Consider the following 23,679-nt stretch of genomic DNA (forward strand, 5'->3'; position numbering starts at 1 on the left):
CTAGCTCTTTTATTGGCTGTGAATACTACGACCGAGAAAAGATAGGACCTGCCCTATCTTTACTGCACGTGGTGAATACTATCCCAACAGTTTTGTTACTCCTTTGTCTTATAGGCCCCAAATGGGCTAACAACAAAAAGATGAACTTATTTATTTTCTTAATCGTAAATCGGTAGACTACTAATTTTTTATGCATGACCTAATGACAAATTTGCCAAAAAGTGGAAGTCCACTTTAACTTCTGACATAGTGGAATGCAAACATGTAGAAACTGACGTGTTATATATGAAATATTTCAATATCAGATATTGTATTACCTGTGTAGTCCTTGATGTCATAGAGTTTACTGACAGGATTGTTGTTTTTAAACATGTATAAATTAAAGGGTGCTGGATCTTTGCCAATTTTCTTCCATATTTCGATATCAGGTGTGGTCCAACGCCCAGCCAATATATCATAGTCTCTTTGTCCAAAGTGTACCAGTTTTGTGAGTGGATCATACAGACCTCCATGAAATCCTATCACCAGCTGAAAATCGGGGTTAGAGTCGAAATATATCTCGCCAAAAGCGGTGTACTGAACATGTTTCAGCATGAGACCATTACTACTAAAGACAGCCAGTGGGGTGCCATTGTTGTCTGAGGCAATATAAAATTCTTCCCCACTACTTATTTCCATGGCAAAAAGGTGCCCTTGTAGGTCATAATACAGGCATGTGATTTCAGAGCTGGAATGGTTATATACATGAGTTATTCTCGAGGGATAGTTAAGATCAGCATAAAAAAATTGTAGGTGTTTCCCAAGGCTGGTCTTGCTGGATATTCTACGACCAAGACCATCATAGCGATATATAACAGTCCATCCACTGCCTTTGCTGTAGACTCTGGTGAGGAGACCTTTGGAGCTGTATTCAAAGATCTCAGTTCCTCTTTGACGGAGAAAGCCATCTTCATCTAAGCGATACTGAACATCACCTAGTCTTGTTATCCTGTCTCTCAAATCATAACGAAGAGGTGTTAATCTGCCACTGTTACTGGGGTTCAGCAGATGTAGGTTACCATTGAGATCATAATTGTATCTCCACATAATCTTCTCATTCAGTAAAACAGTTTGAAGTTGGCCATCTCCATCGTATTCATAAGCATATTTGGTAGTGTTAGCAAAGGGCCCAATTTTAATTTCCCGTTTTGTAACTCTTCCCATGCTATCATACTGTACAGTAAGTCTATACATTTCTGACCTCAGTACATCATATCGTACTTCCCTTACTCGTCCATGGGCATCAAAGTGTTTTGTGTAGGTCATCACAGCTGTTGAAATAACTTTGATCACTTCATAATGAAGAATGCCAAACTTTCCAAACTGGTCCATCTTCCCAGATACATCATCAAACTGATATAATTCAATGGGCAAAGGAGTTTCGTTAATCACACCCTGCATGCTGGTGACTCTGAAGTTATTGTCATAACTGTAGTCGAACCGTGCATTAACCATACCATCCTCACTGAAGCGGAATATCTGCCGGTCTATCAAGGGGCCAATCTGCCGGTATCGAATAGTGCAAATGAATCCATCTCCTTGAAGGTTGACTGTTTTCAGGACTCCCGCCGTCTCATCATACGTAAAGCTGACTCTTGTGCTATCGTAAAGAACCTCTGAGACCTTTGTTTGCCTTCTGTACTTATACAGAACCCTCCTTCCTGTTCCTAGGAAAGCGGTTTGGAGTAGTAGTCCCTCTTCATTGTAATCCATTATAACCGAAGCATTACTTTCGGGAGGGTTATAAATGTTTCGGTAATAGCCAATGGAGCGAATGGTTTGCATTGTGTGCCGGGCGACGCTGGGCATTGTGATAGCAGACAGCCTGTCCAACAAGTCATATTCAAAAATGTACTGCCGTTGACTGTGAAGCAGCAGGACCATCGTCTGAAAAAAAAAAAAAAATTATATTCTCCATGATGAATTAAATAAACATACAGAATAATAAGTACTGATTTTGTGCAAAATATCATTAGGCTTTTCGCTCGAGAAAATAATTCTCTCTTTTAATTGAATCATCCTTGACCCTACATGTTGTTTGCAATTCTCTGCTTAATTTACTGGATGTTTTATTGTATCATTTCCTGCAATTAGTAGCAAGAGATTTATAATGTGTTGGTTGTTTTGATTGTGCCATTCTTTTGTCAAGCAGAAACAGCCAGGAAGCAGATTGTCAATGGTTATGGGCAAGTCATATGTAATAACTGAGGCAGAAGTGATTTTGGCAATAGTGGCACTATTTCAACGGGATGCAGGGAATGCATTGACTGTTTAATTAGTCCTAACTAGGTTCACATATATTTTCATAATGGTGGCATGCCCAACCAAGTAGACATCCAGTAAGTCTTTACAATGTTATTTGTACTAGAAACAAGAATCTTTCACCAATTACTCTATTACTTACAAGAAACGCTGCCCTTTGCATAGACAATGAGTGCCACTAACACATTTCATTCAGTAGGTTGTAAACTTGCCTCCTCCTGTTACGGACATCAGGCCAAGCACTATAATTGCATCTCTTGACCAGAAGCAGGTTGCAGCTGTTTTTTAAATCCTAAACAGCGTTTCACGCTGACAAGAGACAGAGTCATAACTATATTCCCTCTGTTCATGCAGTCATCGGGTATTTAAGTTCAAGTATAGTTTTGTGATATCTGCTGCTATCATGCAGATACCTATTGATATGTTCTCCTGCATTTTGGTGCCATTTGGAATGATCAGCTACTTTGCTTCCACCAACAGTTGAGTTTGGCCCATTTTGTTATTTTAATAGTGTGCCTTTTGCACTGCTTGGGGAATTATGTTAAGTTGTGACAGATTGCAGAGTTTTGGAAACACAAGGACATAGACTGTGTATGTTAATGGTTGTCGACAGAATGCGAAAAACTGGTTACCCAAAACATGCTGTACCGCTAAAATAATACTTTATATTGCTTTCTGCTTGGGAAAAAAGCTATTTTGTTGTTTACTCTATCGCCACTTCAATCGTAATATTCCCTAAATGGCTTTGCAAAAGTCTACTTAAAGTCAAATACTATTAGCATGGCAAATGGGGATACTTTAATTTCATTTTTTCCACTTAGCCAGGCATATTTTTCTCTGCTGTGCTACACAAAAGAAGCCCTTCAAGAACAAGCCTGTATAATTTTGATATATAAAACGAGAAGAATGTGAAATTGCTCTGGGTGTTCTACAATCATGGCATAAAGTATGCATGAAGTACAAGTTTAATAATACTGATATTCCTGCTCACACATACATTAGGCAAGTTTTTATTTTATTTAACTGCACCAAAAAAAAAAACAACAATAAATGGATAAAATCTCCCCCGCATTGTTCAATCTACTTAACTACAACTATGGTTATCATTACTTTACATGCCAATAGTATATAGAGTTATGTAACTAGCAAACATGGAGAAGTTAACTTACTGGGCTTACAGTTTAAAAGTTTTTTGGCTTGGTTCATACACTGTATCAAAACTAGTACAAATGGAAAAGTGGGACATAGAAATGAATCAGATTGTGGCTTTTGTGTTTTCAGAACTTTGGCTAATTGGTCATACTGTGGAGGTTCTTTTCCATCCCCTACTTCCATACTTTTTTTTCCAGGATGCATTGCATGACCTATGTAAGACGTCTATTGCCAACTTGGCAGTCTCCACAAGGAGAACCTTTATTCCCCTAGACCCAGTTTAAAATTTGATACACCGGTATTTCAGCATTCAAATGTCTTTGTTCTGAGACTAGTATATGTCTAGAAAATTGTAAGCAGTAGTTTTGAGCGAACCCAAACAATCAAAAACCTCTTTCACTTCAAAATTTGCTAAAAGTTTAGTTTGACATGAACCTGAACCTCAGGCGTTTTTCTCCTCGGCCAAAACCAACGGAAATTCCTCCTCCTCCACTCAGTTTTCAGCACTATTGCCTTGAAGCACTTGGGGTCTTAGGTTCAAATCTGACCAATGACAACATCTGTATGAATGTGTGTGTGGGTTTCTACAAAACCTCATGCAAACTCTATGCAGATGTTGTCATTGGTCAGATTTGAACCTAGGACCCCCAGCACTGCAAGGCAAAAGTGCTAACCACTGAGCCACCTTGCTTCTTCTGCCTCTGGAGAAAGAGAAGGAGGAAAAGAAGACGATTTACTTCTCCTCCTCTGGAGGGAGGAGCATGGAGGCTCATTGGCTAGCACTGTTGCCTTGCAGCACTGTTGTCCTAGGTTCGAATCTGAACAAGGACAACATCTGCATTGAGTTTGCATGAGTATTTATAGAAACCCACAGAAATATCCAAGCAGATGTTGTCGTTTGTCAGATTTTAACATAGGAGCCAAGTGCTGCAACGCAGAAGTGCTAACCACTGAGAGGAGAAAGAGGAGTTTTATGGCTCTTAGAAACTTTTAGAACAAGATTTATGGGTAGTGGTGAAGTTATGCTTTGGACTGATCAAAACATTTTGCCGAAACGTGGTGAATCAGCAGAAACAAACTTTTCAAAAGTTTGGAAAACAGTAGTTAGCAGAATTCATATTATAGCAAATTAATATATATATGATCAAACATCAGGGCTGTTATTGGTGAACCAGACAGCTTGAAATCGCAAGCCACATGTGGTTCCCTAACCACTGCTTGCAGACTATTGCTGTAAGCCATACTTTACCTGTGTACAATATAATATCCTTAGTTGAAGCAATACATACAAGTTGCCTGTCCAATGTTAAAAGAGAAAGTTTTTAAGCTATCTGAACATTACCTTTTCCAGGTAAGTATAGCTCCACGTCTTGCCGTCCGCAAATGTCCTTGATACAATCCTGCCCTGTCCATCATATTCGACTCTCTCACTAGTGGCTCCACGTTGAATGCTTGCGATTTGGCCAGTGGATGAATATGTGACATTAACGGACATGAAATTGGTGCCTGGAAGCCACAGGGTGGGATGACCTGCGCTATCATAAGTAATTTTCAAGGTGAATTTTCGATGGTCATCATAGATCTTCTCTGTCTTCATGGTTCGGTCATAGTCAACCGAAAGGAGGTTTCTGCCATTTACCTTGATAAAACAAATGAAAAGGTTCAATAAATCAAAGAGCTGAAGCACCAGGCAGTTATTACTTCACAAACTACCAGCTTTTTGTTTAGACACCATTTACAATGATTGATTTCCTTTGCCAGTAAATTAATTTAGCAACTACTTGGTATAAGTGTACAGCATTAGACTAACTGCTGTTTTAAAAGGTTTCATTAAGCACAGAGACAGCCTGGCATTTGTTCAACCTCTTCTAAATTGAGGTCTTTGGAATTTAGTCATCTGTTAAAAAACACTAACGTGCATTAATTGAAAAGTTTCATGGAGCACGTGTCTCTTCTATATAGGTATATATAGGGGGGGCATGCACTGACACATCCATAGCCCTTACAGGGCTGGTCGAAATAAAACAGAAGTATCTGAAGAACTGCTAACCGCTGTCTTCATCCACCTTTATTCTCCTCCTTGACAGGAGACAGAGATAAACTATCCTGGAGTCTAGAATTGTTCAGAATGAAAAATAACTTGTCACATAGTATTGATGTTGTGATATTACTCAAATATTGTGATTTACAATTAAATGCATAAGCAATTTGTTTTTCTTTGAAAAGCACTCTAAACGTATAATGTGTGGGTTTGTTTGTCATCTTTTGCTGGAGAAGGGGGTTTAATGATTATATTAGTCGTTCAAGGTCAGCAGTCAGATAGCATATTATAATTGCAGTCATTCACTTGTCAGGAAAACAGCGCTGCTTGTTTATTTTTACAATAGCTAAAACACATATAAGACGATTTTTTTTTTTTTGGTGTTCTGCGCTTTTGGTTCTGGCAGATTGTTTGACACTTATTTAGCAAACACATACTATCAGGATAGCAGGATATTGAATAAAGCAGCTGAAATAAGGCCCCCGCAGAAGTGCGTGTAGCCTCTGCTGTACCTCTATATGCCTCAGATTTCATACAGAGGTTTCTGTTGGATGCCTAAAAGTATTGGGGGAAATTTACTAAGACCCACAGGGTATGATATACCTTATACAAAAAAGCTTGCCTCTTCATGTATTAGGTGCATCTTTCTTTGCACCTCCGTGCGCCTACATAATAATGTATGGTAGGTCTGGCCTGGCATACGTTTCTGGCATATTTTAAGCCATTTTCTGGTGCAAATAATACATAAATCTGTTGGTATGGGACAGGCATGCCTTCTCCCAACAAGCCATGCCCATTTCTCGGGAAGGTGGCGAAGGTGGGACAAAAACAAGAAGAGTTGCAAATTTTGTCGCAATTGGGACAAAATTTGCTACTTTTTGATGCCATAATTTTGGTGTGAAACCCTAAGTAAATGTCTCGGATTGTGCCATGCTCCAACAAACTCTATATGTACAGGGGTTATCTCACCTGGAAGCAATGCTGAAGCCATAAGATATACCTGTTCAACCTTTGGCTCCTTGAAAGCCATCTGCTAGTCCCACTTTTTAAAGGCAATTTACTGGGACATTTCTAATAATTTTCCACAATCATAGATGGATACAACACTTCTAAACTACAATTCACAAAAAGTCAATTGACTAGGTTTCCAAAAATTACTGCTCTGTGGATGGAGTTGCGCATGAAAGTGGGTGGCATTGAAGACTACACTGACTGAATCAACAATGCTCCAAAACCAGTAGACATCAGATGATCACTTGACAAAAGTTCAGAGGCAGATGTTAAAGGGGTTCATGGAGAACCAAGGGACTAGCCTAAGGGGCTACAGAGGTATAGGCCCTTCACATAAGACAACTGCCACACTGTAGGTAAAGGGCCTGTTATAGATTTTGCATTTGGGTCCATGAAATTCAAGTTAGGCCTCTGTGAAAAAAACATTGTGCATAAAAAATACATCAAAATTAAAATGGTGCTGTTCCTGATAAAATAAAGGCAAGTATTAATGGAAAAAATGTAAAGATACCACCAAAATAGATGCCGGATGATAAATGGAACAATGTGCTGATTGGTTCTTTCTAGTTGCTAATGAAAACCAGCAGGTAAAAGTTCTTTCAAACCTTTAGTTACTCCAGATAGATTGTCAAAGAGACAAGGGGCTGCAGATGGTGAAGCACTGCAACACAGTAGAACTCCTACACCAATTTTATTCTAGCTAAGGCAAAAAGACAGATATTCATACACGGCCCTGTCTTTTTTACCTTCTTCAAGTCTGTGTGAGATATCTAGGGTGCTGTGGTTCTTCACCATATGTTACCCCTTCTCTATTTGCCACCATATATAGGGTAAGTAAAGGTTTGAAAGAACTTTTGCTGAGTGGATTCCATTAGCAACCAGAATGTCCTGATGAATACATGGCTTCAGATAAGTGACAATTCTCATCTGGCATTTTTTTGGTGATTTCTTCACACTGCTTACATCAATACCTGCTTTTATTATATCAGAAGTAGCATGGTCCTAATATTAGTTTCATTTATAGCCCTTATCCACTCCTCTATTGTCCCTGCAGCGCTCCTGTATTGGACCAAGCAATAATGGGATCTGGACTGAGTGTATTTGATTTTCACAGAAAAACTATGTATTCATTTTCCCCAAAGTTGTTTGACAGTCTCATGTAGACATTCGATTTTTAAAAGGTCTCAAATAGAGTTGAGAGAACATACTCTGCCGAGCTTGATGCTCGTTCGAGTATTAGCGTACTCGATGGTGCTCGTAACTCGAACGAGCATCAAATCGTGTTCAACTCCACCCCAGTTTTTGGCTGCAGCACGCATCATTGGCAAATTTTTTGTCAGGCAGGGGAGAGAGAGAGAGAGAGAACGAACACACGAACCAAGAAAAAAAAAAAAAAGCTCAAGACCCGGCGTCCCACATACAAAAATGCTCGAGTCTCCCATTGTAGTCAATGGGGTTCGTTACTCGAGTACAGCTCTCGAATTTTACGAAAAGCTCAACTAGAATAACACGGACCCGAGCATTTGGGTGCTCGCTCATCTCTAGTCTCAAAGATATTGGGATTTATAAGCAACAATTTAGCATCTACTGCCACAAGAATACAAAATAAAGGAATAGGTACAACTAGTGAATTCATATTATCATCTGTCATTGATGCCTTTTTGTTGTGCACTTCTAAAGTTTAGAACATCATGAATGCTAACTAAACTAAAAACGTATTTTTATTGTGCCCAACAACAATGGCATAGCTGTAGAGGGTACAGAGAAGGTAGTACCACCTGAGCCTTCTGGTACCTGAGGGGGCCCAAAGTCCCATCTGTTACATTAGAAGACACCTGCATTATAAATGACATTTAGTTTGAGGGCATGTTAGGTATTTTGCATTGGGATCCAGGAGCTTAAATTACCAATTTGCCCATCACCACAACTATTATAATATGTTATGGTGTTTTAATGCCATATGAATTTCAGTGTTTTGTACACATACTTTAGCATTAATACTTTTCGCAATTTGGAAAGGGTAAGCTGTTGACAGGTTATTAGGAAAAATGCTATATCAGGATTGCAGTTCGCATTCTAATTAATATGTTTAGACTGGAACTTCTTTTTCACACTGATTTTGTTTTGTTTTTTTGCATCACTGAAACATGAATTATATTATATAATAGAAAAAACCATTACTACAAATAATAAATGTTTGCAAATGATCAGATCAGAATATAACGCACAGCGCTGGAATGAACTCAACCTAGTTCTCAATGTTCCTCTTAAGTTAAATACTCTTCTGATGATACTCTTGTCTTAGTTGCATTTATTTATTTTGGGGTGGGGTGGGGGCTTGTTAAGAACTAGAAATCATTCTAAAGATTTTTGAATGCAAGAAGATAATACTTTTTAGTAACCTGTTCAAAGAAATATTTGATAATCTAGTTGGCTAGTACAAATCGAAACCAAGAGAAATGATTGATTTCGGCAGCACGCAACAGATCACATAGTGAGTATGTCATTTTGATTGGAGATGACGGGACTACTATAAATGATCATTCTGCGCATTTAATAACTTTTGCTATGAAGGTCAAATACTTTGTATGAAAACCTTTATAAGGTTCCAAAAAAAAAAATGTATTGAATAATATGTGTTTAACATTTAGGCTTACTCTGAGTTTTCGACCAAAAACGTTGACTTTTCCTTGGACTTGTTCTTTTCGGAACCTCCACTCCACCAAGTTGTGCCCGTTCTCTCCTGGTAGAGTCATATTTCTCTTTGTAACGGTGGGATTGGCAGGCCCTGCTAGAATATGGGGTTCTGTTTGGAAATGCAAATCCATTCCATTACCATAGATAATTCTGATGGAACCATCATAGCCAACCTGGTAGCTATTCCTTAGTTGATCTGGAGAAAAAAAATAATAGAATAGTAACACATTTTCAAGCATCTACAAAATAACTGGACAATGTCACATTGGATAGAACAGTAGTAATGTATGGGAGACAAATGCCCAAGTTCAACATTAAAAAAACTACAATAAGCCAGTTGATATATAACAGAATGGATGGCAAAGAAAAAAATCATGTTTAAGTGTCCTGTGGCTTTCATTAGACTTTTATTTCTTGACTCCTTAACTGTAAGGGAACCACTAAAAAAAAAAAACAGTGAGTTCTTCTGAAATCACTTTACCTTTATGTGTGACATGCACTTACCTTGAACCATGGTATAAAAGGAATCAATTGAAGATAAATTGGACGTAATGCTGACATCTTCCTCTCTGCTTGATGACTCTATATCCACTGTGATGGCTTTGTCCATTTCTCCGTGGAGATTTGTGACAACACCCGTTGGGAATGTTACATTGGTAAGACGACCTTCACTGTTGTAACTACAATACAGAAATTCAGCAAATTAATGTTTATAAGAGAAGTATAATTAAAATCCTTTCAATAATGTTATGTGGTTTAGTTCAACATCATACAGTTCAAGAGAGCAAAAAAGCATCTCAAGAACAACTATTAAATTGACATCTGCCTTGTAAGAGTCTTAGAAATCACTTATACCTCCCCTTCCGCAGGCCCTATTGTTTTCATTGTAAAGGCTGCTTGTTCATATGGGGCTAAAACTTTCTCTAAATATAAGTGGCTGCAAAATGTCAGTAAAATGTTTTGATCGTATTTGTACATTATGTAAATTGCCGAACTTCCTGCGAGACTCAGGTACAAATTTCCAGGCAGCGGTGCTCCCATAACCTACCCAACCCCATACAGGATTACAGTCACAAAACCTTGCTAGTTATCCAAAGATTCCTTGGCTCTGCCTACAACACTGATACAGTAAGGCCGCCTGCACACAGGCAGATTTGAATAGCAGAATCTGGAGCAGGCATTCGCCTCTAGGCTCCGCAGCAAGTAGCGCCCATAGCATGCTATAGAAAAGTGATTCTTCCTGCACACGAGCAGAAATCCATTTCGGTTTTCAATTCCAAAGGAAAAATTGCAGCATGCGCCATTTTTTAAGACACTGGAAGCTGTCCGATCCGTGGCCCATCCCCAAATGACATTGGTAATGATGCTGGAAAAGTAGGAGTTTCAAAAAAATTCCATACTGCGCATGTCCGACGGACTGCATGCGGAATCTGACCCCCCCATGTGCAGGCGGCCTAAAACTAACACATCAATCTCCATCATCTTCCATACGGATGACAATCATGGTGACTGCTGCATCAGTAGCCAATGCTGTTTCAGGCGGAGCTGCAGGACTTCATAATAACTAGAGAGATCTTGCAGTTCTGATGCAGTATGGGTCTGGATGTTTATGGGAGTACCGCTAAACATGGCAGGAGCACAATTTACACAAGTTTCATGCCAAACTCCTGTGGGGACAATAAAAAACACTTTGACTTTATTTATATTTGGGTATCGATTTATATGTAAATAAACATTTCACCCCTATTAACTAGCAAGTTTTACCATAACATGATAAGCCCTGGGGGTATGGTAGGTCTACTTTAACTGTTTCCTGAAATCTGCCATACATCTAGTGTGGATGCTGGCTGTCCGTTTATAGAGCAGGCTGAAGAGCCAGGTTCACTACATTTGCGGTGGGTATCGACTGTCTTTGACAGCTGACACCTGGTCACAACCACCAGTATCAGAGATAACTCTGATTCCGGCTACTAACTCTTTAGATGCTGCTATTAATACTGACAGCATTTAAATTGTATAACAGAGGGAGAGGGCTTCCTCTGTCTCCCGAAAAGTCCCCCACTATATGATCATGGGGTGCCATTCAGTTGCCATGGTGGCCTGGTGCTTTGTGAAGGCCCCCAGATCTGCCATTGATGTCCTCTTATTAAGTCCTGCCACAGGACTTAACAGTCTGCTTGTAAATGTACAAGATGCTGCAATACTGAAGAAGCTGCAGTATATTATACATGCAATGAGACAATCGGAAGTCCTCTTATTAAGTCCTGCCACAGGGTTTAACAGTCTGCGTGTAAATGTACAATATGCTGCAATACTGAAGAAATTGCAGTATATTATACATGGAATCAGATAATCGCTAGTTCAAGTCCCCTATAAAAAAAAGACTGAAAAAAGTAAAAAGAAGATTTTTTTTAATTACTAGAAAAAATACTACATTATTAATCTTGCACACTTAACACAGTCAGAAAAAAAAACCTCAATACCACAATTGCATTTTTGGTCACTCTATCTCCAAGAAAAAAATGTAATAACAAGTGATCAAAAAGTCGTATGTACCCCCCAAATAGTACCAATAAAAACTACAGCTTGCCCCACAAAAATAGCCCTCCTAGACACCTATCAATGAAAAAATAAAAAAAGACGGGGGTTAGAAGATGTGACATAAAGCAATTAAAAAATAGAATAAAATACCTTTTTTCCTTAAAGTAGTACTACATAGAAACTATATAAATGTAGTCTCACTGTAATCGTACTGACTCGCAAAGTAAAGGTAACATATTTTTACTGCACAATGACTGCTGTAAAAAAAAAAAAGCCGATTGCTGTCTTTTTCCATTTCACCCCACTTTTTCAAAAGTTTTCCAATACATCATATCTAGAGATGAGCGAGCATACTCGTCCGAGCTTGATACTCGTTCGAGTATTACGGTGTTCGAGATGCTTGTTACTCGTAACGAGTACCACGTGATGTTCGAGTTACTTTCACTTTCTTCCCTGAGAAATTTGCGCGCTTTTCTGGCCAATAGAAAGACAGGGAAGGCATTACAACTTCCCCCTGCGACGTTCAAGCCCTATACCACCCCCCTGCAGTGAGTGGCTGGCGAGATCAGGTGTCACCCGAGTACTGAAATCTGCCCCTCCCGCGGCTCGCCACAGATGCATTCTGACATTAGTTCAGGGAAAGTGGTATCTTGGTGGAGCTGCTATAGGGAGAGTGTTAGGAGTATTTTAGGTTTCAAGAACCCCAACGGTCCTTCTTAAGGCCATAAATCTTCTCTATATGCGCTCAATGGGGCCGGCGGCAGCAGCGCCGACCCCATTGAGAACATATAGAAGACAGATCCTTCTTCTCTGCCACAGCTGTAACAGCTGTGGCAGAGAAGAACGATGTTTGCCCATTGAATTCAATGGAGCCAGCAATACAGCAGGTTCCACTGAAAGCAATGGGCTGCCGGCGTGCGCGGGGATGAATTGTCGGGAAGGGGTTAAATATATAAGCCGTTCCCTGCAATTCATCCAGAAATGTGTTACAATAAAAATATATACCGGCGTATAAGGCGATGGGGTGTATAAGACGACCCCCCAACTGTCACCTTATACGCCCGGAATACAGTGGAGCAAAGAATAAAAATCATTACTTACTTCTTCTGACGTTCTGCGGCGCTCCTGCAGGCTGTTGCTCCCTCCTGGTGTTCTGCGGTGCTCCTGCAGGCTGTCGCTCCCTCCTGGTTCCCGGCAGAGCATTGATTTCTCTACGAAGGGCTTTAAATCCCCGCCTCCAGAAACATACGTGCCTTCAGCCAATCACAGCCAATGACAATGATGTCATTGAATGGCTGTGATTGGCTGTGTTTCTGGAGGCGGGGATTTCAAGCCCTGCCTCCAGAAAGCAATACTCTGCCGTGGACCAGGAGGGAGCAACAGCCTGCAGGAGCGCCGCAGAACGTCAGAAGAAGTAAGTAATGATTTTTATTCTTTGCTCCACTGTATTGCCGGCGTATAAGGTGACAGTTGGGGGGTCGTCTTATACGCCCCGTCGCCTTATACGCCGGTATATATTTTTATTGTAACACATTACTGGATGAATTGCAGGGAACGGCTTATATATTTAACCCCTTCCCGACAATTCATCCTGCGATCGCCGGCAGCCCATTGCTTTCAGTGGAACCTGCTTCATTGCTGGCTCCATTGAATTCAATGGGCAAACATCGTTCTTCTCTGCCACAGCTGTTACAGCTATGGCAGAGGAGAACGATCTTTACGCTGACAGTGCGGGGGGGACTCTTGCCGCTATTGTGGCCTAATAGTGGGACCTGGGAACTTGAGATGCAGCCCACCATGTAGCCCCTCGCCTGCCCTATCCGTTTCTGTGTTGTTCCCATCACTTTCTTGAATTGCCCCGGTTTTCACAAATGAAAACCTTAGCGAGCATCGGCGATATACAAAAATGCTCGGGTCGCCCATTGACTTCAATGGGGTTCGTTACTCGAAACGAACCCTCGAGCATTGCGAAAATTTCGTCCCGAGTAACGAGCACCCGAGCATTTTGGTGCTCGCTCATCTCTAATCATATCCTATGTTAAACTGTACTATGGAAAACTTCAACTTGTCTAGCAAAAAACAAGCCCTCATGTAACTATAGTATGTCACCGGTAAACATAAAAAAGATCAATCATTGTTTTGAAAAATAAATAGAAAAACTGAAAGAAGGCTGCAGCAGGAAGAGGTTAAAGCAGATAAGGCGTGAGAAATGTCTATTAAGATATTTAGCAGCCCTCACATAAATAGCAGGAATGTGCTAGAATTGCACAAATCCAAATCTGCATTTATAGGACAATTAGTATAATATACGCTCACATTTTAAACAGTATTAAAAACGTTTTATTGTCAAAATGAATTGCATATCACAGACATTAGAGACTACAGGGCTAAATGAACAAATCAAATAATGCCTCGTATCTATGCTTGATGTAGAAGATCATCACCGAGATTCAACTTGCAATCAGAAGATCTACGACAGCCAGATTAATAAGGATAGAAGAATGTTAAACGTCAGCACCAATACACGCTGTCATCCTAAACCCAACCATTTCCAAGGCTGCAACACGTTCCAAAAAGCCCATTCAATGTCATTAAAAGGTATAATATCATCACTGATGCAGTACTTGGCACACGGAGCCATAGCTATAAATGAACAAACTGGACGGAAAAATAAAAAGTCTATGAAGCATTAGTCGGGCTTAGAAGGAAATCTTTATGCCACAGATGACATGTTGTACTACTCTGCCTCTTTACTGTGTGTTTTATGACACACTTCTCTTAAGGACTCTTTTACTATTACGGAGCAGCGCTCGTTCTGTTTTATATTCTATACAAGGTACGGTATAATTATGATTAGAGCTCGCATTAACACTAATATGGCTTCAGACAAAGAAGGATCAACACATACAATGCCTGCTAAAGCAATGCTCCGGTTTTTAAAGGTATCCCCTGGGTTTATTATAAATAAGGTTTATGGCAGCATAAGTCCTTCACTCATAGAGTCCATGGCTACACAATATATGCAAACCTCATCCATACACATACTGGTTGTAAATAAGCAGCACTGTCCTGCCAAGACCGGCAATCAGGGAATTAAGGCTGCCTAGATTAGAAAGCACCAGCATATATACTGCTTGATTCAATAAACTTTATCCATAAAAACCCAAAGAGCTTCTTTAAATCATTTTCCTATTTTCCATTTTCTCAAACTGATTGAAAAAACTGCAACAGTCTCACTTTACACTACAGTTGCAAGAAAAGGTAAGTGAACCTTTATGGAATGACCAGGATTTTTACATTGATTACTCATAAAATGTGATCTGCTTGTTATCTAAGTCACAATTATAGACAGGCAAGTAATGACAGACAAACAATTGTACTGTTCATGTCTTATAATGATGACCTCATGAGTAAACATTTATAGTTCTAAGTGAAAAAGGTGCATTCATAGGTGATTTGCCCATTAAATAAAGACAGACAAAACTGGTTATTGACAAACCTGTATATAGAAGTGAATATGCTCTCTAGAACACAATTTAGTTTTGTTAATTTAAATAGATCTAAAATTGTAAAGTGGTTAATTCCATAATATAGTTTTAGGCCAACTTCAGACAAGCGTATGGTGACATGTCTTTAATAGAACATGTTACAGATGACAAAGCATCGTAGGTCATTAGTATTTTATCAATGTTTGATCTGTATTTGCCTCCGTATTTGTTATTATTTTTTTAGATTTCCTGCTGGATAAATGCTGATCTGCATTTACCCAATAGAAAATATTACCAATGAATACAAATATGGAGGCAAAAAGCGATGAAAAGAGGTCATGTGGTGTTTTTAAAACACTGCGGTAAAAAATATGGCCATGTACATAGATACATAAATTTACATTAGCTAGGTATTACGGTGTGCAAAACAAGTACCAAATATGGAGTTAAAATACGCTTGTCTGAAAGCAGCCTTAGGGCTTAGTCACACGGGCGCATTGGTGCCCGTGTTACTGCACTAAAAGATGGCTGCACTGCAGATGCGGATGAATCTCCATACCGCCGGAAGAAAGAACATGTGTCCGGCTCCATTGCCGGTCACGTGTGCTTTCTTTGGCGCTGCGGGGAGTCGTCCGGCCTGAAGTGCGGCCGTCTTCTTCGTGCAGTAAGGGCCCAGTCACACGGGCACCCGTGTGACTAAGCCCTTACATTGTATGGGCTAGAGCTCAGATTTTCTAATACAGAACACTAAATTCCCTGCTTCCTTTTACATGGATAACCGAAAGGTTATTGACAATCTGCAGCCATTATAAGAGGTGAATAAGTGCATACTGTTTATACACTGAATACCAAGAATAAAACTGTATGCAAAGTTCCCTCTAATGTCTGTCAAAATGTTATGCTTTAAACTTATCAAAATGTTATGCTTTAAACTTTGCAAAATGTTATGCTTAAACTTTAAAACAGACATATATAAGACACTACCATTAAAGTTATATTTAACTTAATATCATTTAATATATTTAGTTATATTAAATTTTTGTTTCATTTATGCTATTTCCAAAATCTAACATTATATCTTATCCACAGCATAGGAGATAACTTTATGATCGGTAGGGAGGGGTCTCACTGAGACTCTCACTGATCCTTTGAACAAGAGCCCCATGTACCCCTCTTCTTGTCATTAAGGGGTCGCTTCTGCCACCCACAATGACATCAGACTGAATGGGGCATTGGGTGCGCATGGGTGGCCTCGGCTCCATTCATTTCAATGGGGCTGGTGGAAATTGCCAAGTACTTGTACTCAGCTATTTCCAGCAATCTCATTGAAAGCGAATAGAGTGGCACGACTGCTGCTCCATACAATCTCCTCCTCACTGCAGGGGGTGCAGTATGAGGAAGGAGGAGGGGGGTACAGGACTCTGTTCTCGAGATCAGTGGGGGCCTCAGCAGTGAGACATCTACGGATCATAAAGTTATTCCCTATCTTGTTGAGAGTAGATGTTTTAAAGAGATAATGTGATTATCTCATTTAATTTTCAATATTGTAGCTATTAATTATCAGATAAATGTTGATAGACTATTTAAAGTCTCCAAGAAATGATGGAGTACTATTCATTCTCCAAAAACAAGGGAGTGACCAGGCAGATGCATACAGAGCCTCACCTGTGTATAGTGTTGCTATTCTGCCTTACCTAGATCTCCACTAGTACAACTAAGTTGCCTTTAAGTTGCCTCTACCAATGAGATGATTGTACTCAACCTATCCCACTTCATCAAGCCAAGCTGAGAAGTGAACTACTGAAAACAGGAAGAAATACTTAGTGCTCTTGTGGCCACTGTGAAAACTGCAGTATTTCAAGGTTTTTCTTTTGTGGTCAGTCAAATAAAATAAAAAAGCAAAAACATTTTCTGATAAATTCACAATGTAACAGAATACTTTAGTCCTGATCCCTATAAAGATGTGTTTCAGTATTACACATCTTGCCTATCAGAAAGGGACTAATAGATGAATATACAAAGACTGGTGTGATAAAAAGTAAAGAAAAACTCCACCCAAACCGTATGTTCAGCTTTCTAAAATGCTGTGTGTGTACGCCGCAATGAGTGGGATCCTCTATGATCAGTTTTTTGGTTAAATTTCTCTTTAGTATTCAAGACTCTGTTTGTAACCCAAAAACGATAAATAGATTATAGTGTACAATATATGTGGACCAGCACTTTATAAATGACCTCTTTACTGTGTTATTTATTACTACTTTCTGATCAGTTCATCTTTGCCAGGTAATCCAGTAATGTAATTCCAGAAGATTAAAAACATGGTGACTGTCACTGAATGAGGGGGGCATAAAAATGTAATAAATTACAAGGCTTTTTTGTGATTTACACCAGTGGTGGGTATAGAGCATGCTGGAGAATGGCAAACATTCTAATATATATATATATACATATATATATATATATATAGTGCCAACATATTGTGCAGCACTGTACAGGGGAACCCCTAATGATGCCCTAATACGAGGGATGTCTTCTCCAGCTAATGAATTATTGTTGGAGTAACTCTTGTACTGGATTAATAAACGTCACCCGACAAATGTATACTGATACTGTATTCGCACAATAATAACCACGAGTAAATAAAACCTGTTTGAGCTTTTTGCAATATAAGAATTAATTACTCCATTTGGCATAACTAGAAATGATTTACATTCAACAAATCATTAGCTTAGCTAAACATCAAAGATAATACTGAGAATACAGCACAAAAACCTCATCTTCAAGAAAAAGGAGGTGAAAAGTTAATTCTCAAATCTGATAATCATTTTTTAGCTTCTAACTACAAATAACATTGCAGTGTTGATCCGAACAGATTTAAAAAAGCAAACTCGGACTTTGATATTAATGGACAATTCTTGGAATAGACCACCATAATCAGATTATGAGGCTCCTGGTACCCCTACTATCGTCTGTCTGAAGGTGCCCCGTCCCATTCCCTGCATTGTTTATTAGGCACTGCGCTGTATATTTGATAGTTGCTGTGCCTGGTTCCGTAGCTCAGTCCTTTTCACTTGAATTGGTCTGAGCAGCAATACCAGGAACAACCACTACAAAATGTATGGTGCTATGTCTAGTAAAAGAAAAGGAAAGGGTACATGACACTTATTGGAGAGCCATGACCTCTGCAATCACTAGGAGTGTGGAGAGTCAAACCCAACCAACTAATATAAAAATCCCAGAAAACACCTTTAAAGAGTAATTGCACTTTGCACAAAGTTTTGACATGTAAAACTGTATCAGTGGGGGTCCTGCTGCTGAGACCCCTGCTGATCGCTAGACCAAGGGGGCTGCAGTACTCACCTGAGCGCTGTTCCCCTTTGCCCATCTTTGCTACTTTTCAGCTTCTCCCAGCAGCTGAAGATGGCTGCATATAGATCTATAGAAGCTTTCCATAGAACTCTATGAGGCCATCTTCAGCTGTTAGGAGAAGCCAAAAAACAACAGACAGCCAAAGGGGCACAGATCTGTATGCAGCCATCTTCAGTTGCCAGGAAAAGACGAAAAGCGCCGAGACGATTGAAGGGGCACAACACTCGGGTGAACACTGCAAGCCTCATTCAGTTATTATCAGTTTGTAATTATCTGTTCACCATCAACTATATGCTTCATTATCAGACAATCATCACCATCATCCATTTGTGCGACCATTTGATGACCATCACCATTCTGTTATGGTCATCCGTTGGTGAACTCCTATTGCATTCTTCTTCCTTGCTAGTATTGATACACCTTTCATAATATTGCTCATTTAACTGTCAGGTTGTAACATAATTTGGCTATATTATAAACCGTGGGGGTATCTGAGTACTGAGAGACACTGCTAGTACCCAGGATAGGTGACTGCTATAGGTGAAGTCTAGCTCTGCCATGTTTACCTGACATTGGTACACCCTCGATTGTTCTAAAAGTTAAATCACCGATTCCCCCACCAGGAATGGAGTCTATGAGCCTGACATACAGGTGACTATTGTAAAGCTGAAATATGATTTAACATTGAGATGTATGGAGAGCTTTTCATAGAATGTAACCTTCCAAAAATAAGCTCTTCAACCGTATGTAAATCATTTTAAGCCTCTGATATTTTTGCACCATTGGCTCATGACTTTTGACTTATTTGATTAGCTAGAGTAATATTTCTGACCATAAAACTAGATTTTAGCAAAATGAAGAGCAAGCTTGCACATGCGTGACCCCCTTTATTTAGTCTGTGGCTGAATGTGGCCTCTATAGGCCACTTCACCTAGCAAAACAGGCATGAGGGGACACCTATTCTCCTAGTAGATGGGTACTCCATAGTATAGGTGAGAGTTTCCGGTTGGGATCTCATAGTCCTAAAATAATCTCAGATTGAACTTTAACATAAACCTTTTCGACCCTAAAACTTTAATAGTGCTCATCACTGATGAGGAAATCCAAGCTGCTAATGATAAACCCATTAGCTTTGGAATGTTTTCTCTTTGTAGTTAAAAGTCTGCAGAAAATGTAAATTACCTGTGGTTGTGCTATTTTCCGTTTCCTTTATTAAAATACATTAAGGAAACACATTCTATTATATTTTATGCAAAGTACATCCAAACCGGAGATATAGCTAAACCTCAAAACACAACCATACAAAGCCCCAGTTTACAGGGCAGAAGGTAAGGCAACCTTCCCTTATGTGATAGGCGAATGCTACCATTTAATCTAATCTAATCAGCTCATTAGTAACTGATGCCACCTGTTTACCTTATATCACATCAATGCTAACTTTGTGGGGAAAAAAGAGAAGAAAACAGAGAAAAAAAAAAGTAATGAGATGAACACAGATTATATGGTAAGAAACATCTATCTTGCTGAGCAAATTAATCAAAGCTTGCGAGCCAATGAAACAAAAAATATAATGACAGCCTTCCAGCCACAAGGCCTACAATTATTTAAGGACTATTCAAATGCATATTTTTTAAGGATAAATGCTATTAAAAGCTCAACTAACTATTAGCACTGCGTACCAACACACGATTAACTCATAGTTCAGCTTTACAATAGTCACCGACCACCAGATTTGAAGTTAGTAAATTTAATGACAATAGCACAAATATTACATTTTCAACCACAGCTATATTTGTCTATAAAGATAAAAAAAAAAAGCCTCCTAGTGCTAAAAAATACCGAAAATATTGTGATGCTTTGTTCACTTTTAGCCAAAACTGGGAATGAATCCAAAGAAAGGGAGAAATCTAAAATATTAATGTTATGCTTCTGCCCATGCAGTGCTACTTAGTGGTTCTGTACTGTGGACACACTGGCACTCCAAATATGATTCCTCAGTGAAGGAAAGTACCATAAGTATACAGTCAGGAGGATGAGCTGTGATCTCCACTATTACAGCTGTTTGAACATCATCAGGAATGACTGTGCTCCCTCTGCAGACAGGTCCTGCATAACAGCATCAGACAGACTGAAAAATTGGCTAGAAAAGGAACATTTAGCTCCAAGTGGATCTGAGCTAGTCAGAACTGAGATCACACGACCATTTGAGGAAAAAGAGGCTGGAAGTTCCAGATGCAAAGAAACAACTAACCAAGGTAACACTAACTCATTTATATACTGGGGTTAGCTACATAAAGAATGATTTTAAAAAATCACCAGATGGCCCTTTAAAGGGGTTACCCCAGGATTACAAGCTAATAGCTTGCTCATCGGTGCGGTGAGACCCCCACCGATTCCAAGAACAGAGGTCCTATGTCCCCCATCCTCCTCACTGTGGTCTTACTACACTCCCTGCCGTGAGGATTAGATTGAATGAAGTGCTGGTTGTGCAAGCGTACTGATGCTTCATTCACCTTCAATAGGATGCGGAGATAGCCAAGCGGCAAGCGCATGGGTTTTTCTGTCAGCCCCATTAAAATAAATGGAGTGTTGACTGCACATGCTCGGCCAACGTCCATTCATTCCAATGTCACTGCGGGGGGTGAAGTGACCCTACAATGACGGGGACATAGCCCCCGTTCTTAAGATTGGTGGGGGTCTAAGTGGTGGATACGGGATAACTTGTAATCCTTGTATGATTATTATAAAAATATTAACCTCATCTTCATTCTCATCATTACTAACGATAATATAAACATCATCACTAGACCCATGGACAGCTATATACATTTTGAATTATGCTTGTAATATTATTGAAGAACCAGATGTGTTGAGCTTTTCTTTTCGCTCCTTTTAGTAACACATTGCAGAGATGTGACAGCTTTACAAGGTAATAGGAAAGTGAATTCTGACTAGCCGATGTTACTTCCAAATATTACATTGCTTCACTTATTACGGCAGCAGGTCAAGGTCACACAAGTCCTTCCTATTATGACTACATGACAAAGTAGGACAATTACACTGCTGAATGCCTTAGCTAGCCACAAATGTAATAAGTCCACAGCAGCATCTATCGTGTGTCACCCATGCAAATTGGCATTGCGGCCGGCCAAAGAGGATGTAGTTATTAGAATAGTAGAAGTCAACTTTCACTGGGTTTAAGTACTCAACTTTCTAGTTTAGCAATGCTCATAAGATGCCGACTGTATTACTATGCGGTATGTTAGCAAACATTTCTGGTGTATAATGCTACCTCTTATACAAATTACTATTTTCTTGTGTAAAGTATTGTCAGTTGGGCGTTTGTGAACTGCCATGTCCATCAATTCACCAAATTGTGCTTGGCAATGTGTCCAAATCCCATTGACATTCATCAGAGTTAAAGGGGTTGTCCCGCGAAACAAAGTTGGGTTATACACTTCTGTATGGCCATATTAATGCACTTTGTAATGTACATTGTGCATTAATTATGAGCCATACAGAAGTTATTCACTTACCTGTTCCGTTGCTGTCGTCCCCGTCTCCATGGTGCCGTCTAATTTTCAGCGTCTAATCGCTCGATTAGACGCGCTTGCGCAGTCCGGTCTTCTCCGTGTTGAATGGGGCTGCTCGTGCTGGAGAGCTGCTCCTCGTAGCTCCGCCCCGTCACGTGTGCCGATTCCAGCCAATCAGGAGGCTGGAATCGGCAATGGACCGCACAGAAGACCTGCGGTCCACCGAGGGTGAAGATCCCGGCGGCCATCTTCGCAAGGTAAGTAAGAAGTCACCGTAGCGCGGGGATTCGGGTAAGTACTATCCGTTTTTTTTTTTCAACACATGCATCGGGTTTGTCTCGCGCCGAACGGGGGGGCTATTGGAAGAAAAAAAAAAAACGTTTCGGCGCGGGACAACCCCTTTAAGGAACTTCTAGATGGGCCAGCAGTCCCAAGGACTATCGCTCTTGTGTGAAAGTCATTCAGTGAATGGAGGCAGAGAGTGCTGGGGATCTCTTCCGGCCGCCTGCCGCCATTCACTATAAATAGGTAGTCGTTCATAGACGAACAACTGTATATTTACTCTAAGAGAGAAGTTGTTACTTTGTTTCAGTGAGCTAAAATGAAGCAGCTAACAACTAATGAGCGATTTCTCACTCCATACCCTCTCAGGTCCAACGTCTACACAAGACAACTATCCGTCAACATAGCTTTTGGAGCAATTTTTCTGCCAATAGTTGGCCCATATAAAAGTTCCCTTTCCTAGGAATTAGAATCTTCTGAAGTGACATTGATTTCAACAGATACTGTACTCCGTTTCCCTGAAAATAACACAGGGTCTTATATTAATTTTTGCTCCAAATTATTTACATTTTTTTTACATGTATAGCTACCTGGACACTATTTAAATTGACTTTTTAAATTAACTGTAACTACGGCTTATTTTTGGAGTAGGACTTCTATTTAAAGCATCCTCAAAAATCCTGAAAGATCATGATAGAGCTTATTTTTGGGGATAGATCTTATTTTCAGGGAAACAGGGTATGTGTGTAAATGATTCAGAAGGTGTCTTATAGGGGTTCCTCGCAACAGACCAATATGGCATTTCAAAAGTCTGACTCGGTAGGGTCTTGCCTCTATCCAAGCATGGCAGCACTCTCTTTTAAGGTCTACAGGAGATGGGGAAATGGTCTAACATGGTCAGATTACCATTGATATTACATTTTAAAAGACTAATAGTACTTTTACAAAATGTCCCTTTTCCTATATGATCAGTCTGATATATGAAATGGGAATTTCAGGGTAATTGGGGAAGATTAGATTCTGGCTTCTGTACTTTGTGAAAAAACTTTGTCTCACTGCATGTGTAACTATGTGTGAAGTAAAGTAATCATTCGGCACCAGTTTAGAAAAACAGATTGTATTGTGCATTACTGTTTCAATCCTACCGTGATGTGATTATAGAAAGAGACGATCATTCTACGGGGGGAAAATCAGAAATATGTAGTAATGCCTCAGCTCTATCTATAAAAAGTCAACAAGTCTATCTAGTATTTTTGAGAAGTGG

The 23,679-nt window shown here is 39.7% G+C and overlaps 1 protein-coding gene across 5 annotated transcripts in view; it reads right to left on the reverse strand.

Moving 5' to 3' along the window:
- Window positions 1-23,679, reverse strand: part of TENM3 (teneurin transmembrane protein 3) — a 550,183-nt gene that overhangs the window by 15,987 nt on the left and 510,517 nt on the right. For all 5 annotated transcript variants that reach the window (XM_066573504.1, XM_066573502.1, XM_066573501.1 and 2 more), the window contains 4 exons: window positions 9,707-9,882; window positions 9,163-9,398; window positions 4,796-5,092; window positions 318-1,926 (listed from right to left, as the gene is read on the reverse strand). In XM_066573504.1, coding sequence (XP_066429601.1) covers window positions 318-1,926; window positions 4,796-5,092; window positions 9,163-9,398; window positions 9,707-9,882 — 2,318 coding nt within the window. The remainder of the gene's footprint in view (window positions 1-317; window positions 1,927-4,795; window positions 5,093-9,162; window positions 9,399-9,706; window positions 9,883-23,679) is intronic.

Source organism: Eleutherodactylus coqui, chromosome 7 (genome assembly GCF_035609145.1).
Source record: "Eleutherodactylus coqui strain aEleCoq1 chromosome 7, aEleCoq1.hap1, whole genome shotgun sequence".
NCBI lineage: Eukaryota > Metazoa > Chordata > Amphibia > Anura > Eleutherodactylidae > Eleutherodactylus > Eleutherodactylus coqui.